We start from the raw sequence: 27579 nt of genomic DNA, 5'->3' as shown, positions 1-27579 counted from the left end.
AAGATAATATAACCTCGCCGTTGAATTTTTCGCCACATCATTTTGCGTGCCGGCTTAAATTTACGTCCACTGGAAATACTAAAGTATTTGAAAACTGACCAACTCCATTTTGGATTATTAATCATTGAACATGGCCAGTCCTTTTTGGCGAAGAGACCATGTTTTCAACATGACAACAAATGCTACCAAAATATATTGGAGTCAATGTAATTTGCAGCAGCAGAGAGGGAGGGGGGACGGGGGAGGTTCGGTGGAGGAGGGGGAGACGGAGAGGGAGAGTGACGGAGGTGGAAGGATTTTTATTTCATTTAATATTAATATAAAATCTAAATTTATTATTATATTTTTAATATATTTATATACTTCTTTAATTTTTTTATAAAATTTAAGGGTTAATTTTATTATTAAACTAATTTTTAATTGTCATGTTAAATTTATCGTTTATAATTTTAATAGAAGTAATCAAAATGATTAAACTATATACATAACATGTGTGCTTAAACTGTAATTTTTATTTTAAATGTTTAAAATTTTTTTATATAATTGAGTGATTATCACTATCTTCTATTTAAAGAAAAATCATTTATAATTTAACACTGAATATATTTAAGGTTAATTGTACGTTATTTTTAACACTAACTAATAAATACTCATTCCATAATATGAACAAAAAATCTTTATCATGCAGTAACATACACAAAAAATAAATAAATAAATAAAAAGCAAAACAACGAAAGTAAGATGAATTGTCAACCAATCCCAACTACTAAGAAAATGGTACTCTTCTTTTTGTCTACACAAAAAACCAATCAATATATTTAGACTGATTGTAGACTTTCAATTAAAAAAGATAAACAAAAGCTTTCAGAAAAAAAGATACACACACACAAAAAAAAAGTGACGTCTCTACGCGTAGACAAACCAATTAATTTTAAGAGTTTGTAAATTATGATTCGTGAAAAAATACGTTAAATATTTACTATAAATAATACCCATTAGTGCCATTACTCTAGTTTAACTTTATCGACTTGAGTAATTTTTTTAAAAATTTATATGATAAATTCTTTTAAAGTAAAATAAGAGAAAATGATAAATTTCAATTTCAATTTTAAAATTATTATTTTAGATTTTTAATTTATAATTTTTAAAAATTATAAAATTTGAAATTTTATAAATACTTTAAAATTTTATATTAATTTTATTGAGAAAATTAATTTATATTTATACTAATTTATTATTTAATTAATTGAATTATTTAAATTGTAAAATTTAATTAATCGAAAAATCCAATAATTTAATTAAAAAAAATCGAGCTCACCTCCTAGTAGGATAGTTTCCATAAAACACCGAACAGTTTTTTTTTTTTTACGGCCCCCACGACTATTTTTTTTCAAGAAAAAAGTTTTGGCTATCAGCTATATACGGGTTGCATTGATTAAGCCGGCGGCTGCCTGGGATGACAAAATTTCCGGTGGTCCCAACTCCTTTCTTCTTCCCCTAAAAAATAACGAGCCTGCCTGATACGCTTTAACCTTGGCGCATGCTTCAACCTGGGGACCACTTGTGGTCCAATTAAAACGCCTTCTCTAGACGACCATTCCGCTAGTGGCGGAGAGATACGAGCAACGTATTTATGGTCCCACTCCCCGCTACCTCCCAACTCTGTTAATCCACAGGAGGCTTGCTTCACTCACCGCCTATCACCGGTAACACTCCCATTGATAAACCGAATCAATTCTGAAATTTCCGCTACAAGACATCAAATTGTCTTCCTTGACTGCAGGTTGTTTCCTATTCTGGCAGCTTCTTACTTTTGTCGCGCCAACAGCGAGTGACATGGAAAGCACGCTTACAGTTTGAACACACAAATGCTTCCTACACAATAACCACAACAAATGTGTTTTTCTAGATACGATGATGTACTTTGTTGTTTGTAAGCACTTTTACGAGCATCGTACGCTACGCATTACGCGTCTTGAGTTATTCATTTTTCGTACGCAAAACGAAAAAAAAGAATCAAATAAGAATTCCTATAGCTAACCAACAACAATGCTTTTCATTCAAATGTTTCTTTCAGACTTTTTCCCCGTAGTTTCCTTATCATATCTTTTAAGAATTTTGCCTAGTCTTCACGCTTGGTTGAGTTCACTTTTTCACTATTTATTACTAGCAGAGACGGCAGGGATCACCCAAATATTGGTGAAATATTTGTTTTGGTCCCTTCAAATTTATAATGTTGTAGGTTAATATGACTGTATAATTGCATTTTGCCCCTTCAAAAAACTTGTAATTTAATTCTCACCTCACCAAAATGGTAAAATATTAATTTCATCCTCTACAAATTATAAAATTATAAGTTATGCAATAATAAATTTACATTTTGATCCTCTAAAAATACACTTCAATATGGCTTTATCCCTATTTACTGATATCATAATTTTGATAACTACTGCCAGAATTGATTAGCGGTTACTGTTGATTTCAAACCCTATGGGAACACTATTTCAATAATTTGAAGCCCTACTAAAAACTGTTACTGTTTTGGCTTCGTTGTCCAGCTATTAAATCCATGCGAATTCATTTCAACTTTTTTGCCTTCAATTGCCTCTCTCTCTCTCTCTCTCTCTTTTTTTTTTTTGGTTGTATATCTAAATTATATTACATTAATAAAATTTTAAATGCCATGGTTTTTTTATTCAATACATTATTAAGTTCTAAAACATATATTAATTATATTTTAAAACACAAAATAAACGATAAAGCACGTTGCACATCAAACGAATAGAATATAAATTCGAATATTAAACAGCAAAACAAATCTTGAATTAAAAGAAAAACTCATAACAAATACATATTGTTCATTTAATTTTGTTTATTTGGTTGAAAATCAGTAAATATACTTGTTAAAATCCTTCTGTAGGAATTAGATTAGATTAGTTTTTAAATATTTTTACAATCACCTTTAATTGATTTTGGTAGAGTAGAGACAAAAATAAATCATATATTTATAAGAATAATATTTAATATATCGCCAATGAAAATTCTACAAATATAATAATTGACAAATATCTTATAGGAGTATAGTATAATATTAAAATAAATAAATATTTTAAGAAAAGACATATTAATCCATATTTATATTTATGTAAAAAAAATTACCTTTTAAGCGTGTCATGTTGTTTTGATTATCATACTAATATCGCTATTAAGTTAAGTTAAATCCACGTTTTATGTACATTATTTTAAGTATAGTTTCGGACTTTCGGTATGAATCCAACTCGCATTTGCAAAAAAAGTTTCCACCGTCGGTAGGGATTGCAATATTGACAGTTATGAACCGTCAGATCAAAAAATCAATCAACACCTTTACATCAACAATCGACCTAGGATGGTCCACGCAATGTTTTCATCAACTTTTTGGTACTTTTTGTAGTTTTGTTCCCCTACTCTGTTTGAATTAAAACACGAAGAAGGAGTTTTTTTTTAAATAATGTAAAGTTTTGATGTTTGTCGGAGAATATGATTAAATTTACCTCACACTTTTGTTGATTTTAATTACAATTTACCACTTTGATGATTTGAAAATATATTTTATAAGAAAATTTTAAATTGTAAATTAAGTTAGGATTTTTATTTACTGAAAGAAATACTTAAAAAATTACTTTTTACAAATAACTTTCTGTTTTAAGGTGAAATTATTTTTCATTGAAATTTGCCTCTATTTTTAATGCCATTGCTTAAATAAATTATTAATTACTAGTTTTAAGTTTGAACATTTAGTATTTTTAATTCATATCCATTTTAAATTTCTTTTTATAAAAAATATTAATAAAAAATATTTAATTTGTATCTGTAAACACTGGTTAAAGTTAATTCAATTTTTAATTTAAGAAAGTTTAATATATTTTTCAATAAAAGGAGGTGGATTAATGACATGTTTATATTGTTAATATCACTAGACATTAGTTAATATTTTCTAAATTCATCAATAATAATTAGAAAATGATTAGCATATCTCACTCGGAACGGTTTTCATGAAAACACTCATATTCTACTAACAAAAAGTCAACTATTTTTCTATGCCAAGTTGATTGAAAATTAACAAATAATTATGATTTGGAATAGGACTTGGATCAAATTTACAATTTGGTACATCAACTTTGGTTTGGTACAATTATGCACGTAGAACTTTGATTATGGTTCAAATGTATATATGACACTTTGATTTTGATTCAAGCATGTGTATTTAATGAAATAAATACATTGTTTTATTTTATATTCAATAAATATATTTATGTATAATATAATAACGTAAAATGGTGTTTTATCAATAATTATATTAATAATTTGTGAAATTTGAATCAAATCAACATTTAATATAAATAATTTCACAAAACTAAAACTCATAAATAATATTGTACATTTGGAATAAGAGGAGTATATTTTCAAAGCTTGGAAAGAAAAAGAACAATATTCTTTTGTTTTTCTAACAAGCTAACATTATTCTAAAACTAAAAGAATTATTAACATATACATTTCCAAAAAGTTTTCCCTACAACAAAATCACATTAAAAAGTAATAAAAAAGTGTAATAATCTATTTATAATTTATATAAACGAGAGTTTGGAAAAGCTTTTAAACCGATTAAAATATCATTTATTTTCCATCATGTTATTAAATTGACATTTAAATAATTTATAATATTTAATTTAAAATTATTAATTAAAAATTGATGTAAAATAAAAATTGTGATAGTTACACATTTAAAAATAATTATAATTGAATTTGTAGTAATTATTTAAAAAGTCTTATTAATTTTGAAATAGAATTATTCCTAGAATAAAACTCTAAGCATAACATATAAGAAAAAGTTGTGATAATTATAGTTATAATTTATTTTACAATTATTAATTAAAAACAAATATACCGCATTATTAAAAAATTTTTACCTTTGAATTTTGTACTAATTTTATTCATATAAAATAAAGTTAAATTGAATAGAACTCAAACATATTAATTATCACCTAATTAGTATTAGAGTTAAATACCACATAAGATTTAATTTTAGTTTAAAAATAATATAAGTAATTAGGTATATTCAATCAAGTAGCATCTAATAAAAAATAAATATTGTAAAAATTGAGATTGTTAACAATAATAAATTGTAATTATATGAAAAAATAGAGCATCAAAATAATAATTCTTGTATGAGGTAATATCGAATCATATGTCTAATTCAACAACTTAGAAATAATAATATTTATAGAGGTTAAGCAATCGGTCGTCATCTCTACGGTTGATTTTGCATTTTACCACGTTATCCGTCATCGGTCATTTTCCAGCATGAAGGGGCACGATCTTTTGGAGTGAAGTTTCGGCCATGGGTTTGGCCTTAACCAGGCCCCACATGGAGGTGGCTTTTGGCCTTTGTTAATTGAGTTCGTAGTCCTTGACCATTCGTGTTTACTTGTGATTTTGTTAATTGAGTTCGTAGGGATTCAAATTTTTTAGATGTCTATTGCATTTGTTGTTGTACGTTCAAAGATGTTTCTACGGCTACAAAGCCAAAGATTTGGAAAGAGGCATGCCGCATCAAGATTCTATTCACATTGATGATAACCGCCAATGTATCATACTGAGATTTCTCTTTGCTCTTGTCGATGGGGAGACATGATTCAAGCAATAGATATCTATTTTTTGCATCATAAAGTGATAGGGTTTACTAACCCTTCAGATCTTTGTCCTGTATGGGACTGAAGTCCTCAACTGGTTTTCTCACCTTGGTGTGGTTGGATTAGTGATTTTTGTATGGGACACCTGTGTTATTTCGCTGTAGTTTTTATTATTACAATGAAATGGTGTATTCGAAAAAAATAAATAAACTGAAAATGAAAATGGTCCCCTCCCCTACCCGCTCCCTCGCTCTCATAATAAACCTCCTCCACCATTTTCATAAAAAAAAAAAAAAGCCAATAGCTTCACCTGAAAACCACTTCTTTCAGAAACAGCTTTCTGTCTCCTTCTCTTCTATGAGTTTCTCTCTCTATCGCTTCATGTGAACTCTTATGATCTTTACCACGTTTCTTATAGCAACTAACACTTATAAACTCCCTCATTTCTCTTAAGCCTTTATAATATATATCCTTGAATCCATCACCTTTGTTTGCTCTCCAATACCCTCTCTAGGAAGTAGGAATGACAAAAATATCTCTTTAACTCCACAACTCGAGACTCTTAAAAGAGATTATAATATTTTCCACCCTTTCTCTCTTTCTCTCAATTAATCAGGCCATGAGTATTTAATCATCGTCGTCTTCATCAGCTTCTTCATCGTATCTCTCTTTCGAATACGTTTTATAGAAAGAAACAAGAAAGAAGGTAAAGAGGGTTACATGGCGTTTCACCCCAACCATCTTTCTCAAGACCTTCCTCTTCATCACTTCACCTTCCAACAACAACAAACGAACCAACTACCGGAAACCACAGCTCCCAATTGGTTAAACACGGCTCTCCTCCGTTCCCAGCAGGAGTCTCAACCACCGCAACCCCATGCTCACTTCTCAGACCCTAACTTCCTTAACCTCCATACTGCTACAACCGCTTCCGAGTCAACCTCGGCTTCCCAAGCTCCCAACCAGTGGCTCTCCCCTTCATCCTCTTCGCTTCTTCAACGTAACCACAGTGGCGTCGTCGACGACGTGGCAGCGGTGGCAGCAGCAGGAGGAGGAGTTGGTAGGGAAACCATGGTCGCCGTGGAACCGGGAGAATTGAAGAGCAGCAACAGCGAGTCAATGAATAACAACAACAAGAGCGAAGGTGTAGCAGTGGAAAGCGGAGGCGGAGGTGATGGGGCTGTGAATTGGCAGAATGCAAGGTACAAGGCGGAGGTACTAGCCCACCCGTTGTACGAGCAACTATTGTCTGCACACGTGGCGTGCCTGAGGATCGCCACGCCTGTGGATCAGCTACCCCGGATCGACTCTCAGCTGGCTCAGTCACAGCATGTGGTGGCTAAGTACTCGGCTCTGGGTGGTGGGGCCCAAGGCTTGGTTGGTGATGACAAAGAGCTCGATCAGTTCATGGTATGCTCCCCTACTATTACTCGTACCTGCAAACTATTATACTACTTTTCCTACTTTTTCTTTAAAATTTGAACTGTTATACTGTTATTGTTTCCACTGCCAGTTTTGATAATTCCCCTTAAAATTATCCTTGGCACTTGGGTGGAGAAATTAGAAGATTAACTGCATCTCTGACTTCTCCATAATCGTTGCTATTTAAGGCTATCTGAATTTTCCGAACCAAATCTTTCAGAAACCTTCCTTTTGCCATGACCATGTTCATGCAACCATTATTCAGATTGTATAAAGATAAATGTATATTGTCCATTTTTTCTTCTTTGTGAAAAGAAAATTTTGACATAACAACGGTGGTTCTTAGCTATAAAATCACAGTTTTAGAATGATAATATCTGATTAACAACTGCATTTCCACAACTTATTATCATCTCTTATCTTATTTTGGTTTAATAAAGATAAGTTGATTAACAAGTGCATTCAAAAAGTTGGAATACGAAGTTTGCAATTGAATTGCAGGCATATATAGATTAGGGGTTTCTTTTTGGAAGCTAGAGAGGAAATTTGTTCCTGTTTCAAAGGAAAATAAAATCGTGGTTGTTACGAAATATCTTGTGATCAAGAAACTGAGTGGGACAGCTTTGATTACAAATAGTTGGCAGCCATGAGACTTAAATCGAGAAAATATGAGGATGATATAAATGAATAGGTCGTTTATTTCTTTTTGATTTGATGAATGGGATGGGACATTTCCAAAACCAAGAATGGGAAGTCCCAACCCCCATTCTCAAGAATGTGAAAAACTTGTGCTATTTCTCCACGCATCTTTCTTTGTCTTCATTATTTTGTAGTTATAAATGGATAATGAATTGCCACCTTTCTAAACCCTTTTCGAAGAAATATATTTCTAGGCTTAATTATCTTGAATCTTGCTATATCATTCTCAAATGTTTTGCAAATTATGGAACTTTGCCAACTCTGTTCTAGCACACATGAAATTACGAATAACTTAAGCAACTAGCTAAAAAAGAAGTGACCCTTTTTTCCCCTGGATTATGTAGACACATTATGTTCTGTTGCTATGTTCATTTAAAGAGCAACTGCAACAACATGTTCGGGTCCATGCAATGGAAGCGGTTATGGCTTGCTGGGAAATTGAGCAATCTTTACAGAGCTTAACAGGTAGTTGTCTATATTAATTTGCATTACGCTGTACATTAATTTGGCTTAGACTTGGAAAAGTTTTTTGATATCTGTTTTGGATGTCTGAACAGGAGTTTCTCCAGGGGAAGGAACAGGTGCAACAATGTCGGATGATGATGAAGAGCAAATAGACAGCGATGCTAATTTGTTTGATGGAAGTATGGAGGGTCCAGATTCATTGGGATTTGGGCCTCTGGTTCCAACAGAGAGTGAAAGGTCTTTGATGGAGCGTGTGAGGCAAGAACTCAAACATGAACTCAAACAGGTACTCAATTGTAGAGATTTCCGTATTGAGATTTAAAGGTTACTTACAAACTTGTGGAATCTTTAACAGGGTTACAAGGAGAAGATTGTTGACATAAGGGAGGAAATTTTGCGAAAGAGAAGGGCAGGAAAACTTCCTGGTGGCACCACTTCGGTTTTAAAAGCTTGGTGGCAGTCACATTCCAAGTGGCCATACCCCACTGTAAGTATCACTCCGAACCCGAGAGGTGGCAGCGAGTGGTCTGAGATTTGAATCTCAGCATATGCAACTCCCGACCTCTAAAGCACAAAATAGTATCAAAGCTTTGATTTCTGTTCCAACTACATCTAAATATCTACGTAACAAATTTTCAGGAGGAAGATAAGGCAAAGTTGGTTCAGGAAACAGGTTTACAATTAAAACAAATAAACAATTGGTTCATAAATCAGAGGAAGAGGAACTGGCATAGCAATCCATCAACTTCAACTGTCTTGAAGAACAAACGGAAGAAGTAAAGGTAAATAATGCATGCCTTGTCGTCCTTGCAAATAAGTAATGCAGCAGAGGTTCATGTAAATGGTTAGACAATCACAACATCGTTGAATTTGCAACCATATAGGCTTTAAAGTGGAACAGATTTTTGGTTTCAATATGAGAAAAAGGGCAACACAGAGTACGAGATTGTAATTTAATCGTGCCATCTTGAAGATATGGCGTAGTTCGAGGCACGCCAGTTTGGTGATATATGCTGGCCTTGCTACGCTGTTAGAAAGTTTAGAAACTAAATTACTGTTACTTTTTTATAGGATTAATTCCATTTTCAGATTGGTACATTATAATTATTATTTTATCTCTTCATATCTGTGAATAAGGATGGTAAGATATTTCCAGTCTACTGTGTAATAAACTCACGGTCATATTATGATCATTTTAGCTTTTTAGGCTTCTAATACCTAGTAAAATTTGCAAATAATACTTGCCTAAATCCCTTCTTCTCCTTCGTACTTTTATCTATTTATGTGCCATAATGAAATGTGACCTTCGTTAAGTACTGCCATTTATAGATGTCTTGGCAACAATACGAATTGAAGCAATATATATATATATATATTACGGTTTTGTTTTTGAGGCAAGGGCATTTTTGTGGTATATATTTGTTACATACAATTCAAAAGCCCTTCAATTCAATGGTTGCAGTACGGTCGGTCCCATCACATGGGCATTTGGTCCTATAATTTTCCAAGAAAATGACTGATCGCCTCCTGCTCCCTATTCCTTTTCCAAGTCCACAAAAGCAACAACATATATTAGATAAACTTCAGCGAATTCATAAAAGCAGAATCAGTGATGAATGTGAACACAAATACATAGCAGGACTAGACTTTAACTGTTCTCATTTCGTAATTTTTCATTTCCTACAAATGTTCATATTAAGAATACAAACTTAATTTTAATTTAATTAAATTTCCTCCGAAATTTTCACTCTAAAGAAATTGTCAAAACGCATATACAAGGAACAACTAAAAAGTTTTTATATTTTGGAAATGCAATGGGTCTTAATGAGCCCTAACCCGATCCTTGAAGGAACTCGTCACTTAAGGGATACAAACGCATTTATGGTTCATAGTTTGCTAGAGTTCTTTTTACTAGATATTTGAGCTTATTTTCAGCCTAATTTACTTCTTTTTATCTGTTTTCTTTTTCCAACATCATTCTACTTTTTAATTTTATATTTTATTAATTATTTTAAAAGGTATAGGTAATTCTCTTTTATGTATACATCAATATAGCTATGTCTTAGCTTAAGTAGTATTGATATATCGATTAAAGTGTCTTAAAGTATATTATTTTCTTATTTATAATTTGGAGAGTTATGAATAATTTTAGGTATCGTGTGAAAAAGAGTAAATATGATCAAAACCTATAACGAGTTTATTAAAAAAACTATAATATATATGAAAAATATATTACTTTAATATAGAAATTTAAAATTTTCTAACATTAATATATAATTTTAATATTTTAACTATTCTTTAACATTAAAATTATTTTATTTTATATTTAATTACTTGATATGGATATGGTTTTAACATTTTTTTTACTTATATGATATTTATACACTCAATTTAGTGTCCTTTATGTTTATTTTTTACTTTTATTTTACTGTCATTATCGTAATTGAATCCAAACATATATTTCACAAATGTTCTTGATCTCACTGTTATTGTATTTAGTTTCACTACTACATTAAATTATCTCATTGTTACTGTTATTTTTAATCTCACTGTCGGTCTAAAGAGACCCTCAAACACCTTAGCTGTCACCCAGATTGAGAGAGGGGAGGGGAGAGTGCACCAAACAACAAAGGAAAACCATCTCCATCGAGTGGAGGTTGGCGAACATTGAAGTCAAGAGAACCCAAGGTCATGCAAACTAGTTCTCCCTAAATTGTTTCAATTCAACGATTTAGTTTATCTTGATTGATTTTTGGTTCATTCGAGTAATCATTACAATATTTTTTAAATTATTTAATGCAAAATGCAAATACCAAAATTTAAAATTAACTGTATCTAAGTTATTTCTTAAGTTGATGTTATAAGTCAACATTAAATTAATTAAAATGTAATATTCTAAAAATAAAAATATATTATATAGATGTTCATGTCTTTCAATAATTCTATACTTTTTAATCTATTTTATATTTAAGTTTTAAGTTGATATTATAAGTCAATCGGACACTAAATTCATTAAAAATAACTAAAAATTAGAAATTTTAAAAATAACAAATTATATATTAAAGTGTATTTATATCTTTTATTAATTTTATTTTTATTAAATAATTAAACTACTTTAAAGAAAATAAAATGGGTGGATATATAAATTGAGAGATTTAAGATAATGTAGATGCAAGTTGAACCATCATCTGTGTTGACTTTATATAATTTTTCCTTGGTGAAATTCACATAATCTATAAAAGCTGTGTGAATTTCCCACAACTTTTTATATATTAAATAAAAAGTAAATGTCTAAATTAAAATATACATTTTTTAATACAAAACTACGGGAGGAAATATGCATGCATGATTTGACAATCCTTAGATACCTTCACAATTTTAATTTTATATTTAGGTGCATTATCGTTTGGGTGGTTACTACAACTCGACGTTACAACCGTTTTTTTCCTGATCAACAGTGCGCAAAGAGTTCTCTTCTTATGGATACCGGCGTCGGTTGGAAGGACTTAATGACTGGAGCTCTATCAGGTGTGGGAGGAAGCCGGGACGTAAAGTTCATAATGTTATTCTGAAGCTTGTCGGCTAGGTGTGTCTCATCCTCGAAATTCAGCGCGTAGCTCAGGGGGTCGTAACTGAAATCCGAGGAGTTGTATTGCTTACGCCCTCCTTTCCCAATCCTAGAGATGAAGCTTTTGCACTTTTCCTTTATGTGAGGCGTTCTCGGCGTCCTTGACTTCTTCACCTCCTCCTCTATTTGGCCCATGGCGACAGAGATTTCAATGTATGGCGTCCAACCAAAGCAGGAGATCGAGGATTTCATCTTCTCCTTAATCCTCTCTCTTGGCGATGAAAAGGAAAATTTGTAGCTATCGTTGTACATTCTGGTTTTCGACAGAGGAAAACAATTTTTTTTTTTTTTTGTTTTGTTTTGATAATTTGGTTTTTAGGATACTGAAATAGATGGAGAGTTAGGGGTATATGTAGGTTCAACGAGAAAATAAAAGTTAAAAAGGGATAAGGACTCGACTTTAGTCGGCTGGTGAGGGACGAAAAAACCGTGGGATGTGCGTGGCCTTATTGCTTTTGTGTTAAATAAAACCAACAATCGTGTGAGTTTCAGGGTTAGTTACGTAATTAACACAAGCAAATTATTTTTAAATATGTGACGTGGTTAGAATTTTAATCTGATAAATCGTAACTTTAAGTGAATCAAGTCTTATTTAATCAATTATCCCCTATGGAAGTTCAATACACAATCGTCATGGGCTTAGGTCAGCCTATGACATATGTACATTATTATGGTATAGTACACTCATAATGTGGATGAAAAAATACATGCAAATAGTATATTTATTAAAAGTTTATTTAAGAATAAAATGAATTGCTTTGGTAGAGTATTTTGAATTTAAATTTTATTATGTATGAATTTCTATTGATTTTGTAAAATTAATTTTAATAAATTTTCAATTAAATAAATGTTGATTAAATTTTGACACGAAATCAATTAGAAATTTATCCTATACATATAGTATAGTTTTATTTAACAATGAAGCTTGACAGTTTGCTGAAACTATAACTGAAATTTGCAAGAAGCGATTAAGTTTTGCTAAATAATAGTCCACAATCTACATGTTTTGAGATGGTTTACAACATTAAACTTTAAAGTAAACTCAGCTTCTTACAAAGAATCCCATTACCTACTCCAATGTGTCTGAAATGAATTCATGATGATACACGTTTAATTGGTTAACTTTAGGAAGTCATATGTGCATTAAATATTTGCCTTGAATTGTCCTTATCAAGCGTCGACTCCGTATTGCTGCTTAAGTGGGCGGAGACAAGTGTAGAAACTAGAAACAGAGTGTAGGAGAAATGGGTTTGTCAATGGAGTGAATATATTAACGTGGCCAATCCGTGGGTTGAGTTAAGGCTGCAATTCATGGACCTATCCCCGATATGATTAAAGGGAAAGGCGAAAGGATTTGGCCTTTTGGTATTTTGGTGTCACTACCGTGTTGCCTTCAATCCGCAGTGGTTAGGTATTTACTGTAAAAGAATGGGCCCAACAATCTAAGCAACTATAGGATGCCCGCATAAGCGGAACTGCAATTACATGTTTGGGCCTTATTCAGCCCAACACAATACACTCCCTGAAACAAACTGTTTTTTTTCCCTCTTTGTTGGGGGATATCTGATTTATATTCTAATCAGCAATTAGACAGGCAATTCGTCAAATTTAATTACAACCATTACTAATTGACATGACATTTCGTAAATTTAATTTTAAAGATTAGGTTACAAAAAAAGAAAAAAAGAAAAAAGAGGGGGGAACACGAACAAGCATAAAAAGAGGAAGTAAGCGGAAATTGTGGTGTCCTTCCAATAGTTGGACTCCATAAAAATTAAAATATGACATGCTCATTAGGGTGGCCACTCGCCACGGACAAACTCAAAGGCTAATCCCTTTTCCTTGGGCAGCGAGCTCTCTTATTACGCGTTTATTGGGTCCATTCCATTTTCTTCTTTCCTTGACTTTTTGCCCACTTTTTTACCAGTTTTTCACATTCATTGCAAAGCAATCAATCCCCCTTATGTTTGAATGAGAACACTATACTTTTGAGTTATCATTATTAAGTTACTTAAATATTATTTCTGATCTAAATAAAACTAGTAGCCTTAATTTTTTTGGTATTATTTTTAATTTCTTAAATATCATTTCTAAAATTTAGATTCTCTTTAACTATTTATTAAACGAATAGTTCTTCCGTATGTAAGGTTAATAAGCAGTACTAAATGCAATACCTGAAAAACAAAACTAAATCTACATTAGGATTTACGAACCCGCAAGGGTATTTCTGTCTCAATTGCCTTTTTCAAATACAATGAAGGATGACAGTACAAAGTGTTTAATCTGTAAAAATGTCTGCCATTGTCATTTGTGAAGTATCCAATGCTTTTTATCTTTCCTTGCTCTTCCCCAACAAAGCTTAACTATTTACTACTACTAATACTACTACTACTGTACACTCCTTAATCCTTCCCTCTCTTTAATTTTCTGTCATTTTTCTGTCTCTTTCTGCTGTTAATTTCTCTTTTTTTTTCCCAAGTAACAATGGTGATGAATTTATCTTGGAGTTCACTATCATTTACTCCTGTGATGATCACATTCCTCTTCCTCTCAACCTTCTTAACATTCTCCCATGGAGTTTCTGTTTCTCTCTCTCCCACACCCCTCGCACAGCAGCTCACTTCAGGTACTTCACTTTTTCAGTTCTCTGTCAGCTACCCCGTCTTTTTCTCGTTCATTCTTGTCTGGTTTCGAAAAGAAAATACTACAAGAAAAGTTTACTAGAAACAGTACAAGCATAACGCTTTTAAGCAGTGGGGCTGAAAAAAAAAAAAAGAATGTGACTGTAATTTTATTACTTATTTTAACATTCATTTTCAGGGAAAGTAAATGGAAGTGAAGCAAAGAGTGCGGTGGAGCTTTCATGGGGGATCACAAGGAGGTCTGTGGTAGACGTGCCGATCGGTCAACCTCTGCCCCCATTGGAGGTCACTACTTCATCCCTTGCTTTGGCTGCTGAAAGGACTTACAGAAAAGATCCTCTTAATGGGTTCAAGAGATACACAGGAGGATGGGATATTAGGGAACGACATTACTGGGCTGTAAGTTTATCCAAACCCAAGATTTATACCAGTAATTAATGGTACCAAACATTTTCAACTAATAAATTCTTTAACGTAAAATCTTCCTAAGATAGACAGATATCTGGTGCATCTGACGTACCTTGCTGTTATTAGTTTAAGTTTAGATACGTGACAAATATTTGCTTTCTAATGTAACTAGGGGAAGAAAGGACAAGTTTCTTCCAACGAATCTTTAGATAACATGAATCGGAACTAACCATTTCCTTCTATTCTAAAATAAAGCATGGCAGTATTCGACTACCTATTAGTTTAAGATTTATGACCTGATTCCTGACTAATCATTTCCATTATTGTTCAAGTGCAGTCTGTGGCTTATACAGCAGTTCCCCTATTTGCAATTGCTGCTATCTGGTTTGTTGGCTTTGGGCTTTGCTTATTGCTTGTTTGTATCTTTTATTTCTGCTGTAAAAGGCAGCCGTATGGATATTCCCAAATTGCTTATGCAACCTCTCTCGTATTCCTCGTGTTGTTCACAATTGCTGCAATGTAAATGCATCTTCTTCTCTCTTGTCGTTTTCATGTTGAATATTAAAGTCATGCTTGTTCTACGTGCTAATGTTTGTTTTTTGTTTCAGACTTGGCTGCATTGTCCTATATGTTGGTCAGGATAGGTTTCATAGTAGCACTACAAAAACATTACAATATGTCGTAAATCAAGCAGATATGACCGTCAGGAAACTCAAGGATGTGTCTGACTCTCTAGCGACAGCTAAACAGGTCGGAGTCGATAAAGTTTTTCTACCTTCTAATGTCCAAACTGATATCGATGAGATAGGAACGAAAATTAATTCTTCTGCAAGCACTCTAGCTGACAAGACGGTGGATAATTCGGATGATATTCGAGACCTCCTAGATTCTGTGTAAGTGAGATTCTGATATTCACCTATGTATATATATTAGTGTAAGCCAAGTAAAACTTCGTTCATTAAAGCTGCATTTCAATGTTCTTATAGGAGAGTGGCTCTTATTGTAATAGCTGCTATCATGCTTGTATTGACATTTCTTGGATTGTGTAAGTCCCAATGGTTTGGAATTTTTTCTTCCTTTTTTTCCAGAGTTTACAGTTTGTTAGTCGATTTATTTATGCAACTCTACTTTTTGTTTCAGTATTTTCAATTTTCGGGATGCAGCTTCTTGTTTACATGTAAGTTAATGGTGTGGGAAATGATATTTGGTTCTCCGCAGTTATTTGGATTCAAACGCGGATGTTTCTTAACAAAAGGGTTTTAAACTTTTATCTGTTTCAGCCTGGTGATATTAGGCTGGTTGCTTGTCACTGGAACTTTCATTCTTTGTGGTACATTCCTTGTCCTCCATAAGTAAGTTCTTATATGGCTCAACCTATATTTCTACGACTTACTGCTTAGGATTTTAAAACTTGACTGATATTTTGTTTGAGGTGCTAGTGTGGCGGCAGATACTTGTGTTGCAATGCACGATTGGATGCAAAACCCCACTGCTCATACAGCTTTAGACGATATACTGCCTTGCGTTGACAATGCTACAACCCAAGAAACATTGTTGAAAAGCAGGGAAGTTACTTCTCAGCTGGTCGAAGTGATTAACACGGTCATAACCAATGTTTCGAATATTAATTTTTCACCAAACTTTCCAACCATGTACTTCAATCAATCTGGTCCATTGGTGCCGGTACTCTGCAATCCATTTTCTGCTGACCTTACTGAGCGAACTTGCACTGCTGGTGAATTAAATGCAGATAATGCAACTGAGGTATTCATTAGACCCTGCAACATCAATGCTTTATTAACATGCAAACAGTCTTGGATGTTATCTTTTACTTAAAAAAAAAAAACATTGATTTATTTTAAAGACATTATCATTTACTACAGGTATGGAGGAACTACGTCTGCCAAGTTTCTCCAACTGGAATATGCACTACAACCGGACGAATAACCCCGGCATTGTATGACCAGATGACAGCAGCAGTGAATGTGGGCTCTGCTTTGTACAATTATGCTCCTTTCCTCGTTCAGCTACAAGACTGCACATTCGTGAGGGAAACTTTTACAGGCGTTTATGTAGAACACTGCCCTGGATTACGGCGATATAGTAGATGGGTGTATATAGGGCTGGTAATGGTATCAACAGCAGTTATGCTTTCTTTAATCTTCTGGGTAATATATGGGCGAGAAAGACGCCATCGCCTTTACACAAAGCAGATAAATGAGGGTGCTGAAACAGACAAAGACTCTTGAGTGTTGATAGAAGTTTTTTTCTTCACTTTGCTGGGACGGGAATGCTGTATTGGCTCTATGTTGTAACCAATCCTCGCCATTCATCAAAGAATCCAGGTTCAAAAGTGGTATTCAGTCAAGTTATTGCTGCTACTAGTGGCCTTGTATTACTGGTACAGTAAATGAGCCTGGCAATGGCAGTTAGATTTAATGTGTGGGATTTGTATTGTATGTTGTAATGTTAAAAAGACTTGCATAATGAGATGCAAGAAATTGTTTTGGAGGGGAATTTGGTTTGCCATGAGCCCATGATGTTTGGTTTCACATTGATTAATAATAATATGGGCTTGGATATATTAAGAAAATCGGGCTTCATATCATAAAAATAAAGCCTGTATACAAGAAGTTTGTTCGAACGAAAAATAAACTATTCAAAGTTGGTTGACTGTGGGAGCTTATCTTGGCCTGACAAAAACACGTTGACCTTTTGTCCTGACAGCCTAACCCTAATCAGACAAAGATTAAAATGAACATTAATAACAAATTTCTTCCCTTTCAATTTTCATTTCTGCTGCCGTTAATAAAACACCCATGATCGGCATATTTTAAGAAAGAATATTCCTCTTTTATATTACAAGTTCCTAAAAATTATTATTATTATTATCAGATTGTTTTTCTTTGTTATTCTTCTTGTTTTGGGATTTCCCTCAATCCAAGAAAATGGGGAAGCCAACCGGGAAGAAGAAGTTTCAAGAAACAGGCAAGAAAGTCATGGAAGCCAACAAGCAGAACAAAGGCGCCGCCGCTGATCGGACGTCCAAAGCTTTCGATGAGGACACGGCAATCTTCATCAACATGTCCCAAGAGCTTAAAGAAGAAGGTAACCGACTCTTTCAGAAACGCGACCATGAAGGCGCGATGTTAAAGTACGAAAAAGCCCTTAACCTCCTCCCTAAAGCCCATATCGATGTCGCTCATTTGCGCAGCAACATGGCTGCTTGTTATATGCAATTGGGTCTCGGCGAGTACCCTCGCGCTATTAATGAATGTAATTTGGCTTTAGAGGTTTCTCCTAAATACACCAAAGCTTTGTTGAGAAGAGCTAGGTGTTATGAAACTTTGAATAGATTGGATTTAGCTTATAGGGACGTTTATAATGTTTTAACCATTGAACCCAATAATTCGTCTGCTTTGGAGGTTTTAGACAGCGTGAAAAAGGCTATGGATGAGAAGGGTGTTACTGTTAATGAAAATGAACCTGGTTTCTTTGATAATGATCCCTCCGGGGCTTCACGGTTGCGAAAAGTGGTGCAAGAGAAGTTGAAGAAGAAGAAAAACAAAGGAAAGTTTGTTGAGAAAGATGAGAAGACTGATGATAAAGTTACAGAAGAGAAGAAGGCGGAGGATAAGGTTAGTGTTGTCAAGGAGGTCAAGGACAAAGAGATTGTTGTGAAGACTGTTGAGGAAGAGAAGAAGACTGTTGAGGAAGAAAAAGCGATTACAAAGACAGTGAAGTTGGTGTTCGGGGATGATATTAGGTGGGCTCAATTACCTGTGAATTGTACTGTTAATTTGGTGAGGGATATTATTCGAGATAGGTTTCCTGGCCTGCAGGGTATTCTTGTGAAATACATGGATCCAGAGGGTGATCTGGTTACGATGACTTCAACAGATGATCTTAGGTTAGCTGAGTCAGTCGGTGGTCTATCAGGAGGATCACTAAGGTTCTTTATTGTTGAAGTTAGTCCAGACCAGGAACCAGCTTATGAAGGAGTAAGTAAAGAGGACATGGTGAAGGGTGAAGAGAAATTGAGTGATGTTGTTGAGAATGGTGAAGCTATAAAAGGAAAATCTATGGAGGATTGGATTGTCCAGTTTGCACTACTTTTCAAGAACCATGTCGGGTTTGATTCTGATTCGTACTTGGATCTTCATGAACTTGGGATGAGATTATACTCGGAAGCAATGGCTGATACTGTGACAAGTGAAGATGCGCAGGAGCTTTTTGAAATCGTTGCAGATAAGTTCCAAGAGATGGCAGCTCTGGCATTGTTCAATTGGGGAAATGTTCACATGTCCAGGGCAAGGAAACATGTCATCTTAACAGATGACGGTTCAAGGGAATCTATGCTAGCCCAGGTGAAGATTGCGTATGAGTGGGCACAGAAAGAATATGTATTGGCGGCAAAGAGGTACGAGGAAGCATTGAAAATTAAACCAGATTTTCATGAAGGTCTTCTTGCGTTGGGGCAACAGCAGTTTGAGCAAGCAAAACTCCACTGGTACCATGCAGTTGCTAGCAAGATTAATTTAGAAAGTGGACCTTCTGAGGAGGTCTTGAAGCTTTATAACAAGGCAGAGGACAGCATGGAGAAGGGCATGCAGATTTGGGAGGAAATGGAGGAGCAACGGCTAAATGGACTCTCCAAAATTGATAAGTATAACACCCAGTTGCAGAAAATGGGGTTAGATGAGCTGTTTAAAGATGTCTCTGCTGAGGAAGCTGCTGAGAAGGCTGCAAACATGAGTTCACAGATATACCTGTTATGGGGCACCTTACTTTATGAGCGTTCCGTTGTGGAATACAAGATTGGGTTGCCAACTTGGGAGGAATGTTTGGAGGTTGCAGTTGAGAAATTTGAACTTGCTGGAGCTTCTCCAATAGATTTAGCTGTTATGATTAAGAATCACTGTTCGAACCAGACTGCATCAGAAGGTATCTACAAAGAATCATCTGTAAACTTCTCTTACTTCACTTGTTTTGTTCTTAGGAAAATTTTCTTAGGAGGAAATTCCCCATTTTATTGCAGGCTTAGGTTTCAAAATTGATGAGATTGTACAGGCATGGAATGAAATGTATGATGTAAAAAGGTGGCAGACTGGTGTTCCATCATTCCGGCTAGAACCATTGTTTCGTCGCCGCGCTCCAAAGCTTCTTTCTATTTTGGAGAATTTTTAAGTTTTCTGTTGAATCAGTATTCTTTCGGGGCACTAGACAAGTGCTTCGGTTCTATTTTATTCATTTTCCAAGATAAGTGTTTTTGTGCTACTAAGATAGGTAAAGCTTTTTACTCTTCAACTTCTTTTATCAACAATTTCCGTGATAACCATTTACTATAAAATACGAACCCTGTTTTAAAATCACAGTATGAAAAATAGTTTTCATCAGATACAAACTGAAATTATGTTTTGGTTCTATATTAGCCGATCATTCAACCTATTTTTCCCCGTTGGGTCATGTGGCTATTTATCTTGTTTGATATATGATTTCTTTCAATCACTGATCGGACTGAAGATGACCATGGTGTTTGATCTTTTGTGTTATTGCAGGTCTTATATTTTTGTCCATGGACTTTTTTTGAGTGTGTGGCTGGTTGTTTGCTATGGCAGCAAAGAACAAAAGCTTGTGAACTGTGAGTTTGATATTGGAAGGTGCAATTTGTGATTGGGCATGAAGCCTAGTTCATTCATTCATTTTGTCAATTTTGGGGGAATTTATTTTTCTTTCACATGGTAATTTGCAAAGTGGTATATGATTTGATTGGTTCATCAATGATCATATAAATAATTGTTGGTTGTAACTTGTAAGATCATCTTGTTTGTTTTTGTTATTCATATAGGATTATAGGTCATCATTTATACCAAATTTCTACATGTTTGTAGCTTGTAACCTTCTGATATTCAAATTATAATGTCAATCTTATACTTGTCTTGTTTTATGTATGTTTTATTTCAGAAGCCAATTCATGGAAATTTGGGATTTGATTTGTGTAAATCACTTTATCAATGTTGTGGTTTTTTTTCTTTTTCTTTTTAAATTTAAATTGCCCTAAACGAGCTGAAATAAAATAATGTAATTTATATTTATAATGAAATATAAATTTGCTTGGTGATTCAATTTAAAATGAAATAAATGATAATATCAATATTCTATTTTCCAAGACAACATAACAATTAAAATCATATGTTAATTACAAACACAAAATTAATTGATTTCGAGTCAATGAACTTGTCGCAATTACCGTTGCTTGTTATGAATGTTTGATTTGGTAATTGCTCCGGGATATTTCATGTCTCCGTAGATAGATTGTTAATCATGTAATTAATATATGTTATTTTATTTGGTTAATGTGTTAAATAAATAAAATATAAGTATTATTTTATAAAGTATCAATTTTTCCATAAATTCAGAATTTCGATAGGTATACCATAAATCTTAGTTGAGGAATTCAATTGCAAAATATAAAATGTTTGTTTCAAAATATTAAATTCAATACTTAGGGTTCAATGCTCAATAATTTTAAAATCTGATTTAACTAATATTTAAATTTAATAATTATTTATTAAAAAAATTGATGAATAACAAGAGAAAGAGAAAGAACCCAAAAATAGATGAGAGCGTTGACCTTTCAAGATATAATTATTCAAGAAATTAAAATGATTTTATCTACAATTTTTAAATTATCATGATGATTTTATCTGCAAAATAGAAAAAAAATTAAAAAGAAACCTTATGAGAGTGAAATTTAATCGAAAATATATATAAATGATATTTTTATAATTTAATTATTTTATAAAATACAGAAAAATTATAATGTATTAAGAGATATATTAGAACTGTAATACTTCTAACTAGCGAGGCGTTAGTGCATTAATATAATTATTATTTTTGGCCCATATTCCATAAACTAATTTCATAAAATATTCAAGTACCAACTTACCCAGATACAAGAGGACCATGAGGAGCAATGGAGCTGAAACATAGCCTAACAATTCCGGAAGCGGCTTAAGTTATGAAGTTAACGTGTTGAAAGATTTATTCTCTCTTTACGCTTTGCATAAATTCCCAGAATTAGTAGAGTTAGAGACTGGAGAGAGTGCTTTTTGAAATTATTATTTAAAAAAAAAAAAAACCTTTTTCTCCTTCCTCTCGTCCTTTGGCGACCGCTAAAACGTTTCCTGGTCTTAATCCAAATTCCGATCGGAAGATCAAATTAGGGCTTTCACTCGATTTTCAATGGAAAGAATCAGAAGAGCTTCGCATGCAGGATCTTGGTACACTGATAACCGTAAGTCCTTTAGCGCTCTTTTGTTCCCTCCAAACCCCTAACGATTTTCATTATCTAATTCCGACTCATGTTTTTTGCTTACCCTTTTACGAATGATCAAGTCGAAACTAAAATTGTCGCTTAATTCGAGAAAATAAAATGATAAAACAATGTGGATTTAAGAGCTAAGCTAAGTAATTTGAAAGAGTCAATTTAAGTCGTGTCATTTCTGCAATGAATTATTCATCTCTTAGGAAAGTCTGAAAATTATTATTTTTTAAATAATGTAAGTGTTGAATTACAATATCACTCAATGAACTGCTCTTCCGATCTGAAAACATTGATAGTTTCAACTTGTATTAGTAGGCTTTAGGTGTAATTCAAACTTCTAAGAACTAAGTGTTTCTTTTAATGTTTGAGAATGTAATCGATAAAAGTACTTAGGTAGTATCATACTGTTTTTCTTGGCTATGCAAATATTGCTTTGTTTTTAAATGCTAAACAGTTGACTTTCTAAACGTATGCTATTTTTCTCAGCAAAAAAATTGGCGGAAGAGCTTGATGGATGGATCACGGCGGCTGGCTTGCCTAAATCCTCTGATGTAAGAGGTGTAATTGCTCCGTAAGTTTTCTGTCACCTCGTTGTTTGTTTCTTTCATAACATTAACTAAAATTTGAATGTATTCTCTTGTCTATGTTTTGATGGTGGCTTCTGAAACTCAGGCATGCAGGTTATTCATATTCAGGTCGTGCTGCGGCCTATGCTTTCGGAAATATAGACCCAACAAACATGTGCGCCTTTTTGTTATATTTCTCCTCTTTGATTTACTATAGTTTTATATCACATAATGTATCTCAATTCTCAGGAAATGTGCTTATTGATTTTGAATCATTAATCATATCTTGAGCCAAATTTTGTTCAAATGTTATGTTCTGACCATATGAACAATTTGAACCAAAACTAATTGCTTTATCTGCTTCCTCTCTTGCTAAAACTGACTGACATGTGAGAAAATTTACAAGCGCAGTTCTCGGGTATTCCTTCTTGGTCCATCTCACCATTATTACACTCCAAAATGTGCTCTGTCAACTGCTACAGTATACAAGACACCAATAGGGGACCTACCTATTGATTTGGAAGGTGAACTGTGATGTCTGTTTGCATTATGCTAAATATCATCTTTCTTCTTAACTTAACATGTCAGATTAGCTTTGTTGACAACTCCAGTAAGATGTGTTCTATATTTTGTTGAGCTGATTGACTGGGGCTTTTGGTTTGGTTTTTCTTTTCCCTCAATGAATGGCTTGCTATTCTTTCTTTCTTTCTTTTTTTAAATTTTAATTGTAGTGCTTACCATATTCAAATCCCTGAGCCTCTTTGTGCTCCATGCAAAACTTGATTCATTTATGTTTCATCTTTCAGTCATCGAAGAGCTGAAAGCTACAGGAAAATTTGAACTGATGAATCTTCGTGTTGATGAAGCTGAGCATAGCATGGAAATGCACTTGCCTTATCTTGTAAAAGTATTTGAGGGGTAATTTTTAAACATATATGGATTATCAAGTAGTGTTCTACACTTCGTTCTAGTTTAAGCTGATTTTAGGTGATGGTGATATAGGCATTCAGTGAAAGTTGTACCAATTTTGGTTGGTGCTCTTAGTGCGGAAAATGAAGCAATGTACGGAAAGTTGTTGGCCAAATATATAGATGATCCTCAAAATTTCTTCTCAGTATCATCAGATTTTTGTCACTGGGGTTCTCGGTATGTTGGGTTTAGTCTTTCTGTCTTCATAAATATCATCCTTTTATTTAGTATAAATCTCATCTTTGTGGTGAATGCACAAGATGTCTTTCCATGTATATTAGCTACATCTTTTATCATACCGGCAACCTATCCCACTTCTTAACCCCCTAAAAAGGAAGCTGTGTGATGTAGACTATTTATACTATCGTGGTTATATGAAATGTTACTTTTACTTTCAAACGCCACTTATTCGGCTGGTTCATAGATGGTTTTTTTATTCACTCCATAGTCCATACCTGTGAAAAGTATGAATGCATTATTTCTTTTAAAGAACTTTTATTGTTCAATGGTTTTACCCTGGTTCTTTTATATGATATGCCCTGGAAAAGCTTTTCTTTTGGGGCTCAGAAATATTTACCATCTGCTTTGGGTGACAGGTTCAACTACATACACTATGACAAGAAGTATGGGGCCATACATAAATCAATAGAAGCCTTAGACAAGATGGGCATGGATATAATAGAAACAGGAGATGCAGTCGCCTTCAAGGAATATCTGTCAGAGTATGACAACACTATCTGTGGACGCCATCCAATCAGTGTTTTCCTTCATGTAAGTGCCTCAAAAAGCTTTCTTCAGAGTTATCCAAAGGGTTTTGATAAAAGAAACATCCATAATTCATTCCTTTAAACACTATCCATTAAGTCTATTTGCAGAATTGTTATTTGAGTTCCGTTACTCCCTGAAACTTGTTTTTATGATCATGCTTATCTTGGGCTATTTCAGATGCTAAGGAACAGTTCAACAAGAATAAAGATCAAGTTCCTCCGTTACGAGCAATCAAGTCAGTGCAAAACTACGAGAGACAGTAGTGTAAGTTATGCATCTGCAGCAGCAAAGGTGGATGCTTGAAGATGTGAAATACATAAATAAATAAATATTTATTCTCTCTGGTGTGAGAAATGGCAATTCAAACTCATTTGATTTAATATGTAATATAAAACGTAATTACATGCATTTTGCATGACCCATTAATTGGTGGGTTACGTGTTCATAGATTGAGACTTAATAATGGTATTTGTTTCTGCAAGTTGCTGATTTGCTTCAGTTTGTTTCGGTGTTAAATTGTGTACTTGTTATTCGTCTTAGAAGGTGTCTTGATTCTTTCTCTATTTATGAAGTTATTTAGAAGGTTTGGCGTTGTGACGTGGTCTTGAAGATGGCCTGTGTTAGGGGCCTTGGACAATATAATTCCATAAATTGTAGAAATCAGAAAGTTAGGAGACTCTGATTTACTCAATCGATTAGTTTGTACTAAAGGGAAAAATGCAAATTGGGTTAATAAACTACTATTTTGTGCTTTAAGGTCAACCAAAAAAATATAAGTGGATCTACATAATGCACTAAAATTTTCAGGTAGCCATAAATGTCGAACATGTTGAATAGGGAAACTATCTCTCCTGGTGATGATAATGGATATGAATCATTCTTTGATAGAGCCAAGCTTTCTGACTGCGAGGTCATTGGTCATCATTGCAAATTTGTCCTTCATCAGGACATGCAAAGCCTTGGCACAACCGTTGGATTCATAAAATGAATAGCTTACTTGTCCAATGCCTCAAGGAACTTCAGCTTTCTGATTTCAAAATAAATCTTGGTTGAGTACCGACTGTCATCTACAGTAGTGAAACCTGAAAGATATGTCCCAGCCTCCTCCAACTTTGCATTCAATACCATATCTTCAAAATACTCCATCCAGTTCCACGCTCAAACCTATTTAATCAAATCAGCTAAAACTTAAAAGTGGAAGATATAGATGAAGATATCTGAATTTCAACACATGGAAAATGGTACCTTACATATGTATTTGAACAGTAGCGGAGACTAGGGGAGCCATGATTCCGCTAAAATGGTAAAATTTTAATTTTAATTTTTATATTTTATAAAATTTTAAATTAATAATGATAAAATTATTCTTTTACTCCTCAAAATGATAAAAATTTGATTTAACTATTTAAAATTATAAAGATATAAGCTATTAAAATAATAAAATTATATTTTTACTATCGAAAAAATATATAATTTAATTCGATCTCAAAAATTTTTTAAGACTATGCAACATGCAAAATACTAACACCCACGTACCTTTTCATCATTGCAGAACTGGAAGATTAAGAAAAGGACCTCTTCTCAGCAGCCATTTTCCTCCTCTACTTCTAATCCTATGTTTGGTAGGGCTATTTCTTTCACTAAGTTTTAGTTTATGAGTTTTATTTGATAATTTTTAGTGACTCAAAAGATTCGTTTTTGAAATTATTGTAAATACATTTTTCTAAGAGATTTGACATTCTCTTTTTATTTTTCAAAATTTTAGATTTTATAAAAGGCAACTGTTATACCTATAAAATAACATTTGAGATAATTATAACAATATTTAAGATTTAAATTATATTTTAATTTTTAAAAATTCAAATTAAAAATAATAATATATTAATTAGTAAGATTTAAATTCTAACTCTAATAAAGTTTATAAATGTATTTTCATTTAATAAAATATAGTTAACATATTTTATATAAAATTTAAATATTTTATTCAAATAATATATTAACTAAATATTTTATTTTTATTTCACTTATGAATAAAATTAATTTTACGAAAATTTAAGACAACATGCTATTACAGTGAACTAGTTTAATAGAGAGTATACTTCATATTTTATATAGATGAACAATTGTTATAGAGGATAAAAATAAAACATAAGAAATCAGATTTACAACAAATTTAGCTGTTATAAAGAAATGTTGTTATAAAATGTAATTGTTATAGAGATGGTTGATTGTATAAACGATTTAATTATCACAATTATAAGATTTGATATTACAATAATAAAATTAAAATTAGTGATTGAAATATTTGTTTGGATTCGATTCCAATTATGGAAATAAGATGAAGTATGCGAAAAAAAATTGAGTAAGTTATATTAAAATTTATAAATAATACAAAAGATGAAATTATTTAACATTTGTAAAGTTAATAATTATAAATTATCAAAATTCTATATAAATATTTATTAAAATTGACATGATTGTTTCAAATACTATTTTTCTTTATTTTTACATAGTTATTTAATCTAATAAGCTTATATTAATTATATAATAAAATATAGTTTTGTTAGTTTATCCTATAAAATAAATTTATATATATTTAATATTTATTTATAAAACATAAAATAAAATATAGTTTTGTTAGTGGAAAATAAAGGGTGCAAGTTGCAACACACCATACAAAAATTCTAAATTGGGTTATGTTACCCAAACACTCTATCAAACCAGTTAGAAGTATTGAACTTTCTTTAATTTTCTCTAATTAATCACTCTAATCAACGTATTCGGCATTCAAAAGAGCCCTAGAAGAAAAAAGTGATTAAATTTTCTTTAATTTCAATCTCTTTTCTTATTTCTCTTATGCACAAATAAATTATTTTTTATCATTAAAATTTTGAAAAAAAATCAAAACTTGAATCATGATCTTTAATGTTAGCATAAAACAATTTAAGAGTTTATGATAGAAGTAATTATTGTATGAAAAACTATTCAACATATATTTTTAGAGTATACAAAT

At 32.7% G+C, this 27579-nt stretch overlaps 5 protein-coding genes across 5 annotated transcripts; 4 read left to right on the top strand and 1 right to left on the bottom strand.

Moving 5' to 3' along the window:
* Positions 1 to 5869: 5869 nt before the first annotated feature.
* LOC108470698 (homeobox protein knotted-1-like 3) lies at positions 5870 to 9508 on the top strand. Its single transcript, XM_017772129.2, has 5 exons — positions 5870 to 7082; positions 8138 to 8258; positions 8351 to 8544; positions 8614 to 8745; positions 8898 to 9508. The coding sequence occupies exons 1-5, from the start codon at positions 6393 to 6395 to the stop codon at positions 9036 to 9038; spliced, it is 1278 nt and encodes a 425-aa protein (XP_017627618.1). The 5' UTR covers positions 5870 to 6392; the 3' UTR covers positions 9039 to 9508.
* Positions 9509 to 11709: 2201 nt separating this feature from the next.
* On the bottom strand, positions 11710 to 12138 carry LOC108471509 (uncharacterized). Its single transcript, XM_017773120.1, has one exon. The coding sequence runs from the start codon at positions 12136 to 12138 to the stop codon at positions 11710 to 11712; it is 429 nt and encodes a 142-aa protein (XP_017628609.1).
* Positions 12139 to 14119: 1981 nt separating this feature from the next.
* LOC108471304 (uncharacterized) lies at positions 14120 to 17529 on the top strand. Its single transcript, XM_017772944.2, has 9 exons — positions 14120 to 14512; positions 14707 to 14927; positions 15274 to 15455; positions 15545 to 15829; positions 15923 to 15981; positions 16077 to 16113; positions 16217 to 16288; positions 16376 to 16700; positions 16820 to 17529. Exons 1-9 carry the CDS (start codon positions 14371 to 14373, stop codon positions 17183 to 17185), a joined length of 1689 nt encoding a protein of 562 aa, XP_017628433.1. The 5' UTR covers positions 14120 to 14370; the 3' UTR covers positions 17186 to 17529.
* Positions 17530 to 17602: 73 nt separating this feature from the next.
* On the top strand, positions 17603 to 20939 carry LOC108470528 (protein PHOX4-like). Its single transcript, XM_017771873.2, has 3 exons — positions 17603 to 19880; positions 19975 to 20222; positions 20495 to 20939. Exons 1-2 carry the CDS (start codon positions 17885 to 17887, stop codon positions 20121 to 20123), a joined length of 2145 nt encoding a protein of 714 aa, XP_017627362.1. The 5' UTR covers positions 17603 to 17884; the 3' UTR covers positions 20124 to 20222; positions 20495 to 20939.
* An 861-nt stretch (positions 20940 to 21800) lies between these two features.
* Positions 21801 to 25108, top strand: LOC108471045 (uncharacterized). The gene is made up of 8 exons (XM_017772615.2): positions 21801 to 22233; positions 22750 to 22834; positions 22936 to 23004; positions 23241 to 23353; positions 23636 to 23747; positions 23832 to 23975; positions 24395 to 24569; positions 24744 to 25108. Exons 1-8 carry the CDS (start codon positions 22182 to 22184, stop codon positions 24867 to 24869), a joined length of 876 nt encoding a protein of 291 aa, XP_017628104.1. The 5' UTR covers positions 21801 to 22181; the 3' UTR covers positions 24870 to 25108.
* Positions 25109 to 27579: the final 2471 nt, after the last annotated feature.

Source organism: Gossypium arboreum, chromosome 5 (assembly GCF_025698485.1).
Source record: "Gossypium arboreum isolate Shixiya-1 chromosome 5, ASM2569848v2, whole genome shotgun sequence".
Classification (NCBI taxonomy): Eukaryota; Viridiplantae; Streptophyta; class Magnoliopsida; order Malvales; family Malvaceae; genus Gossypium; species Gossypium arboreum.
Note: the sequence above shows the minus strand (reverse complement) of the source record. Positions and strands in the feature narration are given on the sequence as shown.

What these genes read in the sequence shown, in the direction of transcription:
- LOC108470698 (XM_017772129.2), top strand. Translation starts at nt 6,393, where the DNA reads ATGGCGTTTCACCCCAACCATCTTTCTCAAGACCTTCCTCTTCATCAC. An exon ending in AAGAGCTCGATCAGTTCATG is followed by an intron (nt 7,083 to 8,137) that starts GTATGCTCCCCT and finishes TGGATTATGTAG; the next exon opens with ACACATTATGTTCTGTTGCT. An exon ending in CCAAGTGGCCATACCCCACT is followed by an intron (nt 8,746 to 8,897) that starts GTAAGTATCACT and finishes ACAAATTTTCAG; the next exon opens with GAGGAAGATAAGGCAAAGTT.
- LOC108471509 (XM_017773120.1), bottom strand. Translation starts at nt 12,138, where the DNA reads ATGTACAACGATAGCTACAAATTTTCCTTTTCATCGCCAAGAGAGAGG.
- LOC108471304 (XM_017772944.2), top strand. Translation starts at nt 14,371, where the DNA reads ATGGTGATGAATTTATCTTGGAGTTCACTATCATTTACTCCTGTGATG. An exon ending in ATGCAGCTTCTTGTTTACAT is followed by an intron (nt 16,114 to 16,216) that starts GTAAGTTAATGG and finishes TATCTGTTTCAG; the next exon opens with CCTGGTGATATTAGGCTGGT. An exon ending in ATGCAGATAATGCAACTGAG is followed by an intron (nt 16,701 to 16,819) that starts GTATTCATTAGA and finishes CATTTACTACAG; the next exon opens with GTATGGAGGAACTACGTCTG.
- LOC108470528 (XM_017771873.2), top strand. Translation starts at nt 17,885, where the DNA reads ATGGGGAAGCCAACCGGGAAGAAGAAGTTTCAAGAAACAGGCAAGAAA. An exon ending in GAACCAGACTGCATCAGAAG is followed by an intron (nt 19,881 to 19,974) that starts GTATCTACAAAG and finishes ATTTTATTGCAG; the next exon opens with GCTTAGGTTTCAAAATTGAT.
- LOC108471045 (XM_017772615.2), top strand. Translation starts at nt 22,182, where the DNA reads ATGGAAAGAATCAGAAGAGCTTCGCATGCAGGATCTTGGTACACTGAT. An exon ending in ATCTTGGTACACTGATAACC is followed by an intron (nt 22,234 to 22,749) that starts GTAAGTCCTTTA and finishes TATTTTTCTCAG; the next exon opens with CAAAAAAATTGGCGGAAGAG. An exon ending in GTAAGAGGTGTAATTGCTCC is followed by an intron (nt 22,835 to 22,935) that starts GTAAGTTTTCTG and finishes TCTGAAACTCAG; the next exon opens with GCATGCAGGTTATTCATATT.